Source organism: Lepisosteus oculatus, chromosome 20 (assembly GCF_040954835.1).
Source record: "Lepisosteus oculatus isolate fLepOcu1 chromosome 20, fLepOcu1.hap2, whole genome shotgun sequence".
NCBI lineage: Eukaryota > Metazoa > Chordata > Actinopteri > Semionotiformes > Lepisosteidae > Lepisosteus > Lepisosteus oculatus.
Genome location: NC_090715.1, coordinates 17,168,291 through 17,184,728, shown reverse-complemented (window position 1 = coordinate 17,184,728; position 16,438 = coordinate 17,168,291). Strand labels below are relative to the sequence as shown.

At 36.3% G+C, this 16,438-nt stretch overlaps 2 protein-coding genes across 5 annotated transcripts; one reads left to right on the top strand and one right to left on the bottom strand.

Moving 5' to 3' along the window:
* Window positions 1-448: 448 nt before the first annotated feature.
* cmc2 (C-x(9)-C motif containing 2) lies at window positions 449-7,912 on the bottom strand. 3 transcript variants are annotated; one of them, XM_069181134.1, is made up of 6 exons: window positions 7,815-7,912; window positions 7,343-7,431; window positions 4,504-4,658; window positions 3,845-3,915; window positions 1,782-1,853; window positions 449-923 (listed from the first exon to the last, which is right to left on the bottom strand). In XM_069181134.1, the coding sequence occupies exons 3-6, from the start codon at window positions 4,538-4,540 to the stop codon at window positions 837-839; spliced, it is 267 nt and encodes an 88-aa protein (XP_069037235.1). In that variant the 5' UTR covers window positions 4,541-4,658; window positions 7,343-7,431; window positions 7,815-7,912; the 3' UTR covers window positions 449-836. The 3 variants fall into 3 exon arrangements, with proteins under 3 accessions (XP_069037235.1, XP_015223678.1, XP_006641288.1); XM_015368192.2 differs by lacking the exon at window positions 4,504-4,658 and having other exon boundaries at window positions 3,845-3,943; window positions 7,815-7,911; XM_006641225.3 differs by lacking the exons at window positions 4,504-4,658; window positions 7,343-7,431 and having other exon boundaries at window positions 3,845-3,943; window positions 7,815-7,909.
* cenpn (centromere protein N) lies at window positions 7,776-16,008 on the top strand. 2 transcript variants are annotated; one of them, XM_015368191.2, is made up of 12 exons: window positions 7,776-7,863; window positions 8,418-8,616; window positions 9,070-9,262; window positions 9,350-9,395; window positions 10,278-10,337; window positions 11,036-11,109; window positions 12,465-12,638; window positions 13,149-13,244; window positions 13,331-13,388; window positions 13,671-13,780; window positions 14,925-15,048; window positions 15,556-16,008. In XM_015368191.2, exons 3-12 carry the CDS (start codon window positions 9,092-9,094, stop codon window positions 15,675-15,677), a joined length of 1,035 nt encoding a protein of 344 aa, XP_015223677.1. In that variant the 5' UTR covers window positions 7,776-7,863; window positions 8,418-8,616; window positions 9,070-9,091; the 3' UTR covers window positions 15,678-16,008. The 2 variants fall into 2 exon arrangements, with proteins under 2 accessions (XP_015223677.1, XP_069037234.1); XM_069181133.1 differs by lacking the exon at window positions 7,776-7,863 and having other exon boundaries at window positions 8,525-8,616; window positions 9,092-9,262.
* The last annotated feature ends 430 nt before the right edge of the window (window positions 16,009-16,438 follow it).

The following is a 16,438-nucleotide window of genomic DNA, read 5'->3' as shown; positions in this document are numbered from 1 at the left end:
TTAAAAAATAATATAGGATCTCTTGAAGCCCAATATAATTTTAAGAGCTGTGAGGGTCTCTCATTTTCACAACTGTAAAAGAATGTCCTCCTAGAATGATTGATTTTTGCTTCTATTTGTTTTTACTGAACTATATGATTATTTGGGTTTCTTCAAAGTTCCTAACTGTGAAATCCAGATTTACAGGGTAATATCTGATGTACTCCAAAATTATATATTAAATAAAAATAAATACAAAATTAAATATGACATTTGACAGGCATAATAAGTATTACTAAAGTAACATTACAATTTTAATGGGCAGATGTTACTGTAAAGCCTATATTGAAAGACACTGAAGCTGGTAATATTTAACCATACAGAACAGTGGATTAATCTCACACACATAATGTAAGATTTGTTTAAAAATCACTTTTCCTTACCGCCACATTCAGAAAAGAAAAACGGATTTTATAGCTTTATATATCATTTTATTATAAATAAATCAAACAAGACGGAAATGAAATATGAATCTAAACCACTCTCAGACATAAAGCATGTGCTCAGAATACACTGTTTTAAGAAAAACATATTGGCACATTCTTGATGTTACAGAGGCTCCACTGGGTCCAGGTCAGACGCCTGCTCTTTGCTCTCCTTCCAGACATTGTCCATTATTTTTAAATTACTTTCAAATGCTCAAGCAAAAAACAAACCCTGTATCCGGGTGGCTCCCTATGAATGCAGCTCAAGTGATGAACGGCCCGGTGCTCCATCTCCTCCACTGTGCATCAAGTGTCTCGCTCAGCTGTGGCCACAGTTCACGCTCTGCCATCGGAGCGAGACGACACCACAGCTCAGTTCTGAGCTGGTTTGGGAGGGTGGCTCAGTTTCTGACGCATCTCATCTGCATGCCCTCTGCTCTTGGCTCTTTTCTCTTCGTACTGGAAGAAAGGTGTTAAGAACTGAGAGAGCAGCTAGCACAGAGAGAATAGTGTGTCACAGTTTCCAACACAAAATGTTTTTTCTTGTTTTGTATTGAACATATGTGAAGAAGACTCAATGGAGAAATTAGGAATCCACTTCAAACGCTTTGTGGCAGGCCTACCTCTACACAGAAATCAAGAGGAACCATAATGATCCTGGGCAAGGTGACTTTATTTTCACAAAATACTTCACTGTCACACACGACAAAGACCTGCTCTAGACTAACCCAACGTCAGCTACCACTGTGTGTCTCTTTATAGACCAAACGTGTCCAAATCTACCCCAGGTGAATATGTGGCTCGCAGTCCTTCACTAATTACTTAATTTATCAATTAATATGCCATATGTGAAGCTGTATACATAAACCACTAGAGGCTTTAATGACCTCTAGTCCTAAACAGAGACAGTGACCCCTTTCTTCACTCCTCCCGGCCTGCCACACACTCCTTTACACATTCGGCATTCCACATGTGCTCATAAACGTCCTTTGTAGCGGCATTACTGGAATACACCTGCAGATGGCAAATCATTATCCTCATGAGCCTTCATAATGATCATTATGATTTACAATACAAAATTAGATTTTTATAATTTTATTAAGAGTCAAAAGTCAAATTTCCCCAAAATCATCTCTGTTGTGTATCTCATGATAAATATATAGGGGAACTCTGCATGCAATTTTTTAAATTTTGTCTTCGGGAAATGCCATATCATCCCTTTATTAGATCACATGTAGAGGTCAGAAAGAAACGGTGTTAGTCGCTCAAACCTAAAATATAGTAACCGTGTAAATACACCACAAGGTCTATCCTCACCTCCTTCTTCAAACAGTGGCGCATTGCTCGATCCAAGTCATTACAGGTGCCAAAAAATTTGAGAACACTGTGCTGAGAATGAAAATAAGACACAAAATTGTGTGTTTAGTAATGATTTAGTTAGGATTTTTTCCAGTTTTATTTAGTAGGGTCTGCTAAAATAGAGATTCACCCAAAATAAACCATCATCTTGAATTTCAGTACAGATACCAAAGGACTGTATTCATGTTTTTATTTTCATGAAAAGAGAAAAAAGTCACAAAAACTTTAAAAACTTGAAATATTGGCTTGGATAAACTTTGATGTTCAGTATATTATGCATGCACACATGCATCTGAAAATACATAGTAACTCTGGATTTAATGGGCTGACAATAAAAGTCAAGAAGAAAGAAGTTGATTTCCAAGTAACAATAATTCGAAACCTATTGGCTTAATAATGTCAAGAAATATTAAGAAAGCTAAGAAACTAAGTAGTCATTTATTATGTCTTCTTATGAAAAACCACAACAAGTCATGATTGCACAAAACAGCTGGCCCACATCTGAAGTCCTGTGATCCTGTGTATAGTAAGGGGCTTTACAGAGCTACAGAGAATTGGCCGTTAATGATTTATTTCAGTTAGATGAGGCTTCAGGTTCGTCCCCCACAAGTCATGACTTCTGCACACCAGCCTGCAGCTGTATCCAGGAAACAGACCTGTCTGCACGTGGCCTGGCGCGTCACTTTTCAGTGTACATGTTTGCAGACTGTCCTGAATACAAATAGCTGCATCCTGAAAGCCAGTCAAAAATATTCAAATTTCTTGCCCCATATGCCAAATATTTTATAGTAGAATATTTCATACCAGAACTAAGATTATGTTGCTGTTTGTGTTGTTGTTTATAACAAAAAATAGTTTTGGATAATGTACATTACATTAAAAAACTCTTAAAGTGTAAAAGGAAATACAACCTACCTGCAGCATGCAAATATACAGAACACAGAGTACAATTGCCTATAACTGTCTCTGTTTCAGTTCCTTAACACGAGGATTTGTGACATAAGTTAATTGTCAGGTGTACTCTGAATAGCCACTTCCAGCAAGAAGGAAAAATGCATCTACTGAAAAAAGATTGATCACAAAGCAATACTGAGTTTTATTTTTAAGGAGCATTAAGACCAATATCATTATTACCTGTCAGCACTAGTGTGTGAAGTCACATTTTAAAATTATTTTGCATGTAGCACACAGCCACAGAGCACATTTATTGTACTTTTCAGTAAGAAAAGTGGGAGGCTTCATTCACTGAAAACCAACTCATGGAGTGTAAATTTCAAATGCAGAACAACTATTAGTAGCAGTACCAACACAATGGTTACCGGAAAAGTGTTTTTCATGTCATACGACTTTCCAAATGTTCCATATTTACAAGTTACAATGCCTTTAAAACACAGTTATCATTGTCTTCAATAGATCCCAATGTAGCAAGACTGGCCTTGTGTTTTTGACATTATTAACTGTAATAATTAGTAGTGATTCTTGTTTTCTACCAACAACTATTTTGTGTTTAAAAGGACATTCTCAAAGGTTCTATTCAAAAACTGCTGAACGTGGTGTCGGTGTCAGTAAATTGTGGGGCTGACGTAAATGGGCTCTGGAATCAGTCACCAAAGTCACCTGTAAACACTGCCTGAGGGAATGAGCAGGCAAAACAGTCAGCAGCTCTAATATGAAGTGTAAAAGCTCACCTTACTTTATAATTAGCAGTTTCAATGTTTTTAACTTGGAAACAGATCTGGCTTTGATTCAACAAATTCACATTATGAAACGCGAGCAACAGACACATGACGTACTACAGTTGCTATACTGTACATATGTAGTTTCCCAGTGCCAAAAAAAGACTCCCTCTGGTGGCACAGCTGAACACAAAACTGCAGCTGTTGCCCATTACCTGATGAACATTGTACTCTATAAATCACAGAAAGCCCCATCAGTACAAAGGCTGAAAATAATAAACATAATAATAATACCACATTCTATATTCAGTATCATTTTTATCATAGAAAAGATGAGTGTCTTACCTCCATATGACACTGTTTGAGCTGTGCGATCAGAGCGTTGCATTCATCTGTGTGCAAGTGAGGAGACAGGTCTGGATGCATCCCGAGTTAAGGTTTTATCTGCCCAGTAGTAATACGGAGAAAAAAACATGTCCTTCCTTTGTGCACACATTGTAGTGACATTTTAACCAAAAAACATATTTACATATTAGTAAAGCATACAAGCATCAAGTTTCTTGGCTGTAGAGTATTTATTTTTTTCTTGTATTATAAGATATAAGATTACTATCTAAGAAAGTTGGGTAGCCACTTGAGCAGAGTTTTCACACTGCTTACATTCAATAAAGTAAAGTAAGTAAAGCAACAGTTAATGGGCAAGTGCTATCAGTGGATAATGTGCAGACATGCAGGGGTAGCATATAACTATATAACTATATGGCAATTACTTACAGCAATTGTAAATTATTTTAGAATTATGGTAAATGTACAGCGTTCTGATATAGATATGTGGATTCCTGTGAGTGTGTGAGATATGAATGAGTAGGTGTCCATTATGTCATGTCATGTTTAGTTGTACTGTTTATATGTTTTGTCAGTTACATAGTTGTACAGCTAGACAAATGCCTGAGAAATCAGACAACAATGTACTGATATCATAGTAGGGCTGGACTAAAGGATACTAGCTCCACCCCAGCTCATTCCATTGTCAGAAGTCATATGGAGAATAACCAATTTTAGAATATTCCAGTTCACATCTCAAGTACTTCTCTGCATTGGTCAAAAGTAACAAGGAATTCCGACAAAGAAGAGGTTTCTTCAAAACAGTTGCCAAATGCTAAAATGAAACAAATCAGTGTGTAAGGCAAGAGTTCACAAATGATTTGTGCATGTTGAATGTACCAACACCATGCAGTCTTTATCTTCTGTGCAAGATGGTTTTTCATCTATTACCATTGAAAGCAACTGTTTGACTCTTAAATAAAATTATCTTTTTTTCAAACTTGTGATTTAGTGATGAACGGGTTTTCAGTAAATGAGAATAAATCTTCTGCACTCATAACTCTTTTTTGTTTATAACTCCAGTTATATCAATTCAATGGCAATCTAAGTCACTGTACTGATAATACTGAAAGTACACTGTACTGAAAATCAGAGCAGGTTTCAACTCTTTCGAGGCTTTCAGTAGATCTATAACAGGGTCATTTAATGTAAATTCAGCTTGATTCTGGCATGACAATTTCGGAATTTAAGAACATAAAACTATCTTTTGATGGGACAATTTGACACATTTAAAGTGCTGATGTTTGTAACGTTTTTTAGGAATTGATGTTTAATCATCTTTAATTCTTTCATAAAATACAAATCTTTCAAAAAGACCATTAAGGTTTCCTTTGATATGACATTCTACAGAAAATGACCAATTGGAACCTCTGATAGTTTCAGGACTATGACAAATTATATGAGAAGGTGAGGAGTGTCATTTAAGGAAATACAAAAAAATAGCACATGATCCCAAATAAACTATTAAAAAACATTTCCATTCTTGAACATGAATTTAAGAAGTGTCTTTGAACACCCAGATTATATCTGTAGCATGTCTAGATCAGAAGTTGCAATGGCTTCAGAGACGCCTGGGTAGGTAAAGAAAATGCAACAAAAGAAGCACTTTTAAGGACTGTAGCACAAAAATATTTTAGATAGTAATCTGAAATTTTGCCAGAAATTCTTTCTTCACAGAGTAATTATGACCACCGAACACCGAAAAAAATAAAATGGTCATGTCAGAACCAGGTCGATTTCACACAAGATTAACCAATACCTGCATCGAAGAGCATGCTTTCAAACAATGCACAAATAGAGCTGTCGATCACTGTAAACACAAGGCAGCAGCACGGAGTAGCGCTTAGGACTCCAGGCCAGAAGGTTTTGGGTTCAATCCATAAAGGGATAATGATGTGGTACCCCTGAGCAAAACAGTCCACTCAGATCGATTCAGTAAATGTCCTGTTGAATAAATGAGTATACTCCAGGGCAGGACATTGTTGCAAAGGAATTTCTTCTCAATAACTTTGATTTTAATTGTCTTGTTAAATAAAAAATTCAATAAAAATGTCACACACCACTTTACATGGCAAAGTTATTACTGCAGGAAAGATCTAGAACATGTACATCTTAAACCTTTTTCACTAAAGGAATGTGAAGAATTTATAAAGAGGCAACTTAAAAAAAAACTGAAATACTAACGATGAACTGAAAAGAGAGCAATTTCCTGTAGTGACGATGTGATGAAGCAGTTTCAAAATTGGCCCCTGGTAAGCATGACTTTGTCCACATGTGTGTGTTTTATGAATAACTGTCAGCAGTACTGAAAAACCACTACAATGCACAGACAAAGCTGCTCTTCACTAGTTTTTGTCAGTCGCCTGATGAACCTTTTACTCCACAGGTCAATGAGTGCCCTAATTCAAAACCCCAAGGGGCATTTTCTGTATATAAAGTATAAATAAGTATCATCACCAACACAGCATGATAACAATAATTGTAATTATAAAAAGTAAGACTTGATAGTGGGTCATTTGTTTTTTGTTATTGTACTAGAGAAATTCATAGAAACCAACTCCTCCTCAAAAGACAAAAACCAGACCCACAGTTTGTTTGCACATCAGTGGCTATTTTCTTCTCATGACTGAAACTAAATTCATCCTCAAAGTTGTATTACTGTTATATATATATACACTGTGAACTATATATCTAGTTTGGGTACTGTATATATCTTTCAGCCTACATTAGTATTATTCACACATATCATTTTGATTTTCACAGTCCATAAGAGGCAGTGCTACTCAAAACCTAAAACAATTTTCCCACTAATATCATTAATAATTTTTAGAACTACCTTCAAAAGCATTAAATCAAATCTTGCTCCAAAAACTGTACCATTAGTGACCACTATTAATGTACATAGAGGCCTCAGAACTAATTGTGTAGCTCCTTAAAGCACTAATCTGGATGTAAATTAATTTGGTCATGCCACAGCGCAGGACTGGAATTTTTACGATTTTCCATTACCTACTGTATTAACTTCTTTGTTTGAATTGAGTAGGTTGTGTATATATGTATCAAGTGCTACAATCAAAGGCATCATGACTGTAAGCTTTAAAGCAACAAAATGTGAAAACTGTGCAAGGGTCTGAATATATTTACAAAGCACTTCATACAAAGACTACAGTAGTTCAAGTAGGCAGCTGTGTCAGCACACGAACAATAGTTTTTTTCCCTGCAGAAAAGAGAAGAAAAACATTTTTTCGGCTGTGGAGCCTTCTGGCCCAAAGAAGGCTCCAAAGCCGAAACATTGTTTCTTTTCGGCATGAAATATACCCTTCCTTGTTCATATAAAGGCTATGACCAATAACAGAATCTAAATCAATTAGAATAATCATTTGATTACGTTTGAATTAATTACACACTATTACTCAAATCAGCCGTGACTGTTTCAGATAAGCTGCGAGTTCAACTTACAAATTAAGGTCTTGATGAAATGAAATGTCCCTCTCCTATACTCGTCCTGCGATTTATTTACCTTAAGGCAACAGCCTACCTCGCAGCACCTGAAAGAAATATTTCGAAACGGATGTATTATGTGATGCATCTGAGCATTTATTTTGGTAACGCAAATAAAACCAATCTTTGGAAGCAATTACCCGTACATGTGCATACTGGACATTCAATATTACCAAGTATATAACTCACACTTATAAACAATACACCGCCATGTAAACACTTCAGAAGGAGATTGTTATTGACCGGTAAAGGACGACTGTACTAATTTGCTGCCCCGCAATAACGTGTAACATAACAAGGACCCCATGCATCGTAATATGAAATGGGTGATATTTAAGGAGCCGTAACTAATTGTTGCGTCTTTATTGTAAAAAGCGGTTTGTTTACATGTTTATTTTACGTCGCATTATAGAAGCACACAGCAACTTACGTTCAACCTTGTGTAACTCGCTTCGAAAAAAAGAACAAGGAAACTCGAGGTTAGTGACAATCCGACAAGCCATTCAAACGACCACTTCCGTTTCACAAAGACCAATGAAAACCACGCTTTGTAGGTCGATCTCCAGAGTTGTGCACAGCAGTTTTATTGTATTCAGTTCTGATGGATATCTGAGGAGCAATGTGAAATTACTATAAAATGACTTTTCAAAATATATTCCGCGATCAGAGTGAATGTTGCTGACAAAGAAGAAGAATCTATTTAAAATGTTCTTTGAAATGTTAAATGATATCACAATTAAACGTTTTAATGCCACAATAACCAAAACAGACTCAGAGATTTTGTAGTGTATTATTAAGCTTTTCTCATTTCTATACATAAACCGTTGTTAGTAAGTGTCAAGCGCAGAACCCCAAACCCAGAAGATCACAGCCCTCTCTCTGCAGAGTTCAGTAAGTCCTCCTTCCCAGCAGTGGGAGTCAGAAATGAGCACATAGCAGAAAATCAAGGGTAAATATTATGGATCACCTACTGTGTCCCGTTCCTTCTTTAATGTATTTCTGTAATTTTGTGTGCTTGCATACGGAGCTGTAGATGACAAAGAACGGCATAAAGAATAAAGCATAACAATATAAAAGGAAATATGGAATAAAAAAAGGAATAAGGAAATAAGCCAAATCACAATTTTCGGAGGGTCAGGGACTACATATCCCAGGATGCACTGCTCGGCCTCACCGGAAGGAAGTGGGTTGTTAAGCAGCTGATGCTTGTTTGGCGGCAGTTTTGATTTAAGGTAGGGAGTTTCTTTCTTTAAATAAAAGAAATGTGGTTATTGTTATGAAAGAACAAATAAAACGATATTTTCTATGTAACGCTTGTATTTCTGGAATGCATCGAATAATAATAGTTATTACACGTACTGTACCCGGTACTAGCGAAACGTCTGCGGGCCTAATTAATATATTTCTAATGTCGACTGAAAAACATTTCTGTATTGTTCTATTTTTGGTTTATGCCGGACCCACTGGCAAAACAGCGTTTCTTATGAACATGAAATTCAGACTACTATCGGCGATTCAAAAGCCACATTTAAAGCGTTAAGCTAATATATATATTATGTAAAAATATTACACGAAGTCGTAATAAAATCAAAAAGTGATCAGCCATCGTTTTATTGTCACTTTAACGCTTTCACCAAAACACCACGAATTTCGAGTAATTCTTATTTTCTTTATCGGTAATGAAGTTTTTCCCCCACTTGATCTGAGATGGATGATTCGGTGTGGAAACTGCTGAGACGGGTTCTGCAGAGGATACCCGCGTCCAGAGTGCAGGCTGTGCTGACCAAGTGGGACCACCTATCGAGAAGGCAGCTGCAGTCTCTCAACTTCGCTCAGTCTCGACAGCAGCTGTGGGAGAACGTCATTGCTCTTTGCCAGGTAAATGCGCCTGCGTCACGTTTTATTTCTAGTCCATCTTCTCGAGTAGCATGATGATTTAAGTCCGTTCGTTTTTTTTTTCCCCAGGAAAATGGCATGACGATGAAACATGTGACAGAACTGGATTTGATTTGTAAGTACGTTTTGATCAGCGTTGCTCAAACCTTTTAAGCATAAACTTGACTGTTGAATGGAAACCATCATTACACTGACGATACATGATCTTTGAAAGATAAACACCTTTTCCTGAGCTCTTCACGTTTAAAGGTGTAGAACTATTTTCCAGGAAATCAGAGCAGATTCGTGCCATGTCCTCTTGAATATACTGAAACGCTTTAATCAGTTATTATAAGACACTGTAGCGCAGGTAATGCACGTGTAGAGAGAGGCTACAAGATCTATTTTTGCAGGATCAAATTTTGTTGGACACTTGACAAGGATCCATATGTAGTGAAAACGTTAAAAATAGCACAAATCCAATACAAATGTATATGCATTTTTCTACATTCCTGCTTAACAACAAAATTATTTATGACAGGACCCTACCTGCCATGGAGATGTGTCTAATCTAAGCACTATTGGCACAATAAGGTAGAAACCTTAAGTTGACATCACACATACTGTGTTGACAGGGACTTGTCCAAGTGCACTCAGTTTCATATTGACAGCTAACCTGATCTGTGAAATAATGGGCTGCAGTAAATGCAACTGGCTCATAAATGGTGTATAATCAAGAGACTCTATATGAATCTTCCTTCCCAAATCCATTTAAGATTGCAAATGTCAACTCATTGCAAGACCCATCTTTTTACTAAAGCTTTTGGTGTGTAATTTACTTTTGATTTCATTAAGTCAATTTAATATGCATTTTTCTCTCTTTTCCTCACTTATATGTGTTCCCACTGTCATGTACTTTGTTGCACATGCTAGAGTAAATATCTTGAGTTTCTTGTAAAGCACTCATTACTCAAATTGTAATAACTCTTATTTTTAATTTATATCTTAAATTTTACAGACCGCATTGAATATCCTGATCAGGGGAACTGGCAGGTCTATCAGCTGTGTGACCCTAAAGGTAAAGTGATATCATAAATAACATTATTTTAATACTTGGTCTGAGACAGTTTCGTAACACATCAGAATCAAGGCTGCAAATGCTAAATATTTCATGATTGTAATGCATCAGAGTGATATTGGTGGGATAATAATCACATTTTTATACAGATGAATTGCAAGTTGTATCAGAACCCTAATCCCGACCTTAGCCTAAACCATATACCAAACCCTAGTTATTTATTTTACAGAAGGTAGCTTGTTCTCGCCACAATACTTTAAAAACATACTAACCGCTGGTTTATTACCCACTAATAGAGGGTAATGTGTGATCAACTGTATTGGCCTTCAGAATTCTTCTGTTTTCTATCGGTGACGATCTATGACCAGATTAATTTATAGCAAAACTGTTTTAATTGCGGTTTATTTATTGTGGTGTAAAAGACAGCATTCCCTGTTTCAGAATTCAGCTAACTACATTTGATGGGTATTTCCAGAAAATTTGGGATAAATCAATATTCTTAACATCATTTAAATATTTCAGGTTTTATCTGTAAGTGGGGTATCTTATTTTCGTGAAGTTTTGTGAAACTGAAAGAAACGTAGTATCACGGACTCAGTATTACACCAGGGTAAGTGTGATTTTAATGCTTAAGACTTTTGCATTGTGTTGCTGATATAGTAATTCTCTGTGCATTGTTTTTTTTTTTATTTCCACAGATGAAGTGTTGTCTTCAGGTTTGATTGAATTCAGGCAGCAGTTCAAAACCCACCTTAAAGAACTCATCAATCATGTAATTATCAAGTCATTTGAATTTGAACCAAATGTATCCTGATTTTCCCACATGGTCACAGATGATCGTCGTCCATGAGAACATAGTTTCCTCATAAGCCCAGTACGGGATCTGCATGCTCTTAGGCAGGTCTTAGGCAGGTTAAACATGTGTTGTCTTGGTAGTTTTCTCCATAGTCCTACTACAGTGCTCTAGTCAGTGCTCTCGCTTTGCTTCTGCATTCTGACATCTTTGGCTCTTTAAGTTCCGAGCTCCTTCCCAGTTCTTCCATCATCGGGTTCGGATAAGGGCCACTGTCTCTTTGATGCTGAAGTTGCATTCTTCCAATTTTCCTTTACCGTATCATACCTTGTGGTGCTGCTTAGGAATTAATACTGATGTTGATGTGAATTTCAGGAAATTCTAGTTTTTTTTTGTTAATAACAGCGAAAGATATGAGATCTATTTCTATTAAGACATGTATTGCAGCATCATAAGCATACTGGAGTTTAATGACTAAAACTGGGGTGGTTTGAGTTTTGGACTGGGGTCGTCGTTGGTTAAAAAGTTGGACAGCTATTCGATCACTCATCAAATGGACTATGACACTCAGAAATATTGAAATTAGAGTTGGGAAGCTGACACTCCCTTGTTTGACTCCTGTCTAGACTTCATCCTTTAGCGAGGATTATGGCATATGTATCTAGAAAAATAACATTTCATTTTCATGGTTGTGAATGAAGCAGGTAAAAGTTGCTGAACCTTGTCAGCAAAACGTGCAGACAAAATCTGGAGGGATCCAGATCCTCACTATTCGGATCCTCACCAGCTGCTCCAGGGGTGCCGTATAAATGGCTGACCCTGCGCTCTGACCCCAAGCTTCTCTCCCTGTCTGTGTGTTTCCTGGAGAGCAACCGGGGTATGCGAAAAGACAAATTCCTAATACAAAAAATTGTATATGGCCAATAAAGTGATCTTATCTGATCACCCTGTCAATGCAGATCCTACTCAAGTGAGGACGAAGGGGAGGTCTTTGGAATCCATGGTTATTAATAGAGGTTGAAGTAATGTACTATTTGAGATAAGTCAACAACATCGCTCATCTTTTTAGGCTGAAGTTTTGTGTTATAATTAGCATTCAACTCTTATAGTGACTGTAACACATGCAGATAAAAACATAGCACCATGGTGTGTTCTTAAATTTCCCTGTTTTGTGAAGGAAACGTGGTATGATGGATTTGGTTAGCTTTATCCTTAAAATGAAGTCTCTTGTTAGTGTTATTTTGGCAAACAAAGATATGATTTGAAGTAGTTGAGAAATTCATATTGCACAGACTGACTTTCATTAAACACTGAAGCCACCTTTTATCTTGTAGGTATCCATAAAAATAAAGAAACATGACGATGAGGCTGTATGGATCCGCATTGCCTGGGGTGACAATTACACAAAGCCAAATCATTTTAAACCAACATACGTGGTGCATTATCTTCAGACTCCGTATGTGTTTCTGTCTGGCGTCAGTGTGAAGCACAGACCTTTATTGTATGAGGTAATGTGTGACAATCACTTTATTTAATTGCCTGTTTTCTTTATGAATGTGTTAAAGATGCCAGTATTGTTTAATGGTATTATGACCCACACTTTCACTTGGAAGTTAGTGTTGCTTTCCTTTAATGAATCGGTATGTTAATCAGTATATTGGAACCATTCAGAATCTTTCACTTCAATTTTCCATTTAAACTTTGTCAGAACAGTTTTGAAAAATGGACTGAGCTCAGAAGACTTAAGTTTAATAAGTATAATACCTATTTCTTACGCTTCAAAAATATTCTTCTTAAATGTATTGTATACAGCAGTACTCTGTTACAATACACCCAAAAGCCATCGTAATAAAGAATTTTCTGATCAGACCTCCCAGTTTGGCCTTATTACAACATTGCTTAGATTTTTATGCCAGCACGAGGACCCTTGTGAAATGTATTTGGGGGTTAAGCACGTCATTTACTATTCGTAAAGTTCACTTTTCCTGGTTTAGAGTCAAATGTTCTGTATTCAACAGGCTTTGGTTCTTGCTGCACAATATGAGTCCATCAAGGACATTCACCTCAGTGGGCGATGCTTCACTTCACTGAGAGATCTGTTGATGTTGAAGCAGGTAGGCAGATCCTTAGTAGAAAACTCTGTAGTTTAAAAACATTGTATTGAAAGGCAGAGAAAAAATATCTGAAATTTATTTTGTAGACTTTTCCGGCACACCACCCAAGGCCCTTACAGGACCGAAACCCCCCTAACTCTGCAGGTGTGTAAAGTTCAAAAATCAACAAACCATTTAATTAGAATATGGGTTTGCCATAGATGTTTCTAATGGCATTGTCAAATAAATTTTAAAACATTTGATCAAGTTAAAAATAAGTCAATTAATACCTCATTCAACTTATTCAAGTGCTGTTGATTTCACTTTCAAGTTGCACCAACTGCTATCCTTATGATTGTTTAATTGTCATTGGGGCACCCATTCTAACAGTCTTATAAATGTTTCTTCTTGAAGTTGTTTGAGATAACTGTATTCTTTCACATGAAGATCCCAATATTCAAAATGAACATGAAAAACAAGTGGAAGATGCCTTACAGATAGCTTCTGAAGCATTTGGAGACGGCCCTTTGCCCAGGCTACAAACAGCTGTTTATAAGGTTTGTTGTACTTTAATCTTGTAAAAATGGTTCATCTTTGACTGTTGTCTGTTGTAAAATAAAAAAAACCTTAAACTGTAGGACCTGGATGTTCCTGGAGTTTATATAATGTACATTTTTAAAAGAATAGTTCTTGGAATGCCTACAGGTTTTCACACTTCCTGGAAATGGTCTAGGTTGATCTCGGTGACTAGAAAAAAAATGAAGAAAGTGAAAATCTGGGAAAATGGTCAAATGTAGCAGAATGAATAAAGTATATGTTTGGAGACTAAGTAGATATCTGGTAAGCCTAGTTCATAAAGTCCTTCATCAAAGTTTGTGAGAATATTTTTTGCTTGGTTGTTGGTAGGCAGCTGTGTGATTTATTGAATTACAGTTTGAAAGTATAATGCAGAAATAATTCATCAGGTAAATATAATGGCAGATACTCTACAATAAATGTCAATTGTTATAAATCTGTGAAACATATTTGTGTGCATTTAATTGAATGATCAGGTTACCTTACTTACATTAACTATTGTATATTTTAGCTGAAATGCAAATGCACTATAATGAGAAACATGACATTTGTATGATTAACCTCTCAGTTGTAAACTTATATTTGCCAAAAGCCTCTCATTCCCAGATGCAGGGCACCACACAATGTAAGAATAAATTGTATACATTCTGCTGTTTTCATTTACACTACCCTCCTTTCATTTCTGATTACAACCAGAATGTCCTTGGGCTAGATAAGTAGAAGATAAGCAAGTTAAACTTTTTCTTCCTTAGTGTGAACCTACTTTTGGGACAACATGTTGTATTGCAGACTTTTGTTTACTGAACAACAGAGTCCCCAAACATTTTAAATAACTTTTTCCCTTCCAAAGTATCTTAGTCCTACTCTAAAAAATGTCCCTCTTAGCATGATGCAGTTTCAGTACTTCAGACTTATAAATTCCTTATCTTTAATGTCCAGCTATATGCAGTCATGTACTATGGGTTATTTCTTTTGTGATGTTCATCTAAAGTATATCCCCAGTTTTGGTTTACTTGTGGTTTGATCAAGAGAATATGTGAAAAAAAGTGTACTGATTACATCTGAATAAAACATTAGGTGAGAAAGAAGGTCTTATCTCGCCTTTATCCCACCTTTTTCTCACAGTTGGAAACAAAGTTCAAAGATCCTGAAAATGGACTATTGAGTAACCGGCAAGAACCATTTAAAGGAGTTGTCAAGTTTTCTAGCAGCAGTCTCCTGGACTCCTTATCATATGCTGTGACTTCAGGTAAGTCTTTGATGTCTGCTGCACTACACAGAATTGTTTTTGTATACATTAATGTTAGGTTCCTTTGAGAGAAATGTACAAATTGGAAGTAACCGGAATAGGAGACGCTCCTCTATGCAAAGGACCGTGGGAGTCTGGAAGGAGCAGCCCAGCTGTGTTAATGCCACTACCCTCTGGTTTCTTTCGATGAATTGCTGGATGTGATCCTTAGATCAATTAGCTACTAAAAACAAATGAGCTAAATCCCTTTCTCTTGTTTGCCTGGTTTCTAAACTTTATCATGATTCTATTATCACAAGGTGGCATGCCTTCAGGTGTCTAAAATGAATGTTACTGTTTTCTCTCATGGATACAAAACTGTCTAGCGACCTTTATGGAACACCTTTTTTTTTGGCGGTATCTGATGGATTTTAAAAGTAGAGGTAAATTTCTATAAAACAAATTCAAAGATTATGTAAATAAGTAGTCATTTATGGTACATTTTGTTTCCTGTTCTTTGGATTTCAGGCATTGCAAGTGCGCCTGTGACACCTCTGCTTTCGTCTATAACCCGGAAAGGACGGAATTACTTTCTCATTACAGATAAGGGTCCTGGAGTCTCCGCAAATACTCCTGGACCTAAAATCTGATCATTCCCATGCTTTTGTGTCATAGTTGCTTTTGTTGTATAATGGTCTCTGTTTTTTTAAGTGATTTTTTTTAATTGTTGCATGTAAGTGCTTGTATACTATTTAAAGAATTGCTTTTCTTTTCATTGTTGTGAAGGTTTTGGGTTTCACTGTTTGTCACGGAGTTCTTACAGTGTGAGTACTTGAGGTGTATCTGTCATTTTATAAAAATGATGACCTGCAAAACAGAGTACTCTTAAATGTCTTTAGTATGCTTATTTTTACAAAAACACTGCTAACCAACATGTAAATTGTTAATTTACTCTTTAAATAAAGTTTAATTTCAAGAAGACCATATTATTTCCTTTCCTATGATTGAAATATTTAACATTCACTTTAATAATTATCTGTACCATCTGTTGCACTGCTTAGGATAATTTAGTGTCTATCAATCTTAAGCCTCATCAAGAGAAATATACAGATGGACACTAAGTGGTGGTGCATTATAAACTAGAAACAGGAGGCACTTTATAAACAGGGTGGTGGGAGTTTGGCACAACCTTCCTAGACACCCTCGGATCAATTAGCTGTTAAAATCCAATCAACTAGAAAGGCCAAATTAGCTCATGTTTGCAAACTTTGTTCTTACCGTGTTGTTTAGAATCCTAGTATAGTAGCTATTTGTATTTGGACCTTTGGAACATTTTAGTTTACTTACACATTATGTCGACAAACCAATCATTCTTTTTTTACCTTTTAGTAAAGCATTTATTCTTTAGTTA

Bases quoted from the DNA above. Each gene is read 5' to 3' on its own strand.
- cenpn (XM_015368191.2), top strand. From the start codon at position 9,092: ATGGATGATTCGGTGTGGAAACTGCTGAGACGGGTTCTGCAGAGGATA. The intron at 11,110-12,464 runs GTAATTATCAAG...TTTATCTTGTAG, and splicing joins TTAAAGAACTCATCAATCAT to GTATCCATAAAAATAAAGAA. The intron at 13,389-13,670 runs GTGTGTAAAGTT...TTTCACATGAAG, and splicing joins AAACCCCCCTAACTCTGCAG to ATCCCAATATTCAAAATGAA.
- cmc2 (XM_069181134.1), bottom strand. From the start codon at position 4,540: ATGACTTCTGACAATGGAATGAGCTGGGGTGGAGCTA. The intron at 3,916-4,503 runs GTATCCTTTAGT...GGATGCATCCAG, and splicing joins AATGAGCTGGGGTGGAGCTA to ACCTGTCTCCTCACTTGCAC. The intron at 924-1,781 runs GTGAGGATAGAC...CCTTTCTTCCAG, and splicing joins GCCACTGTTTGAAGAAGGAG to TACGAAGAGAAAAGAGCCAA.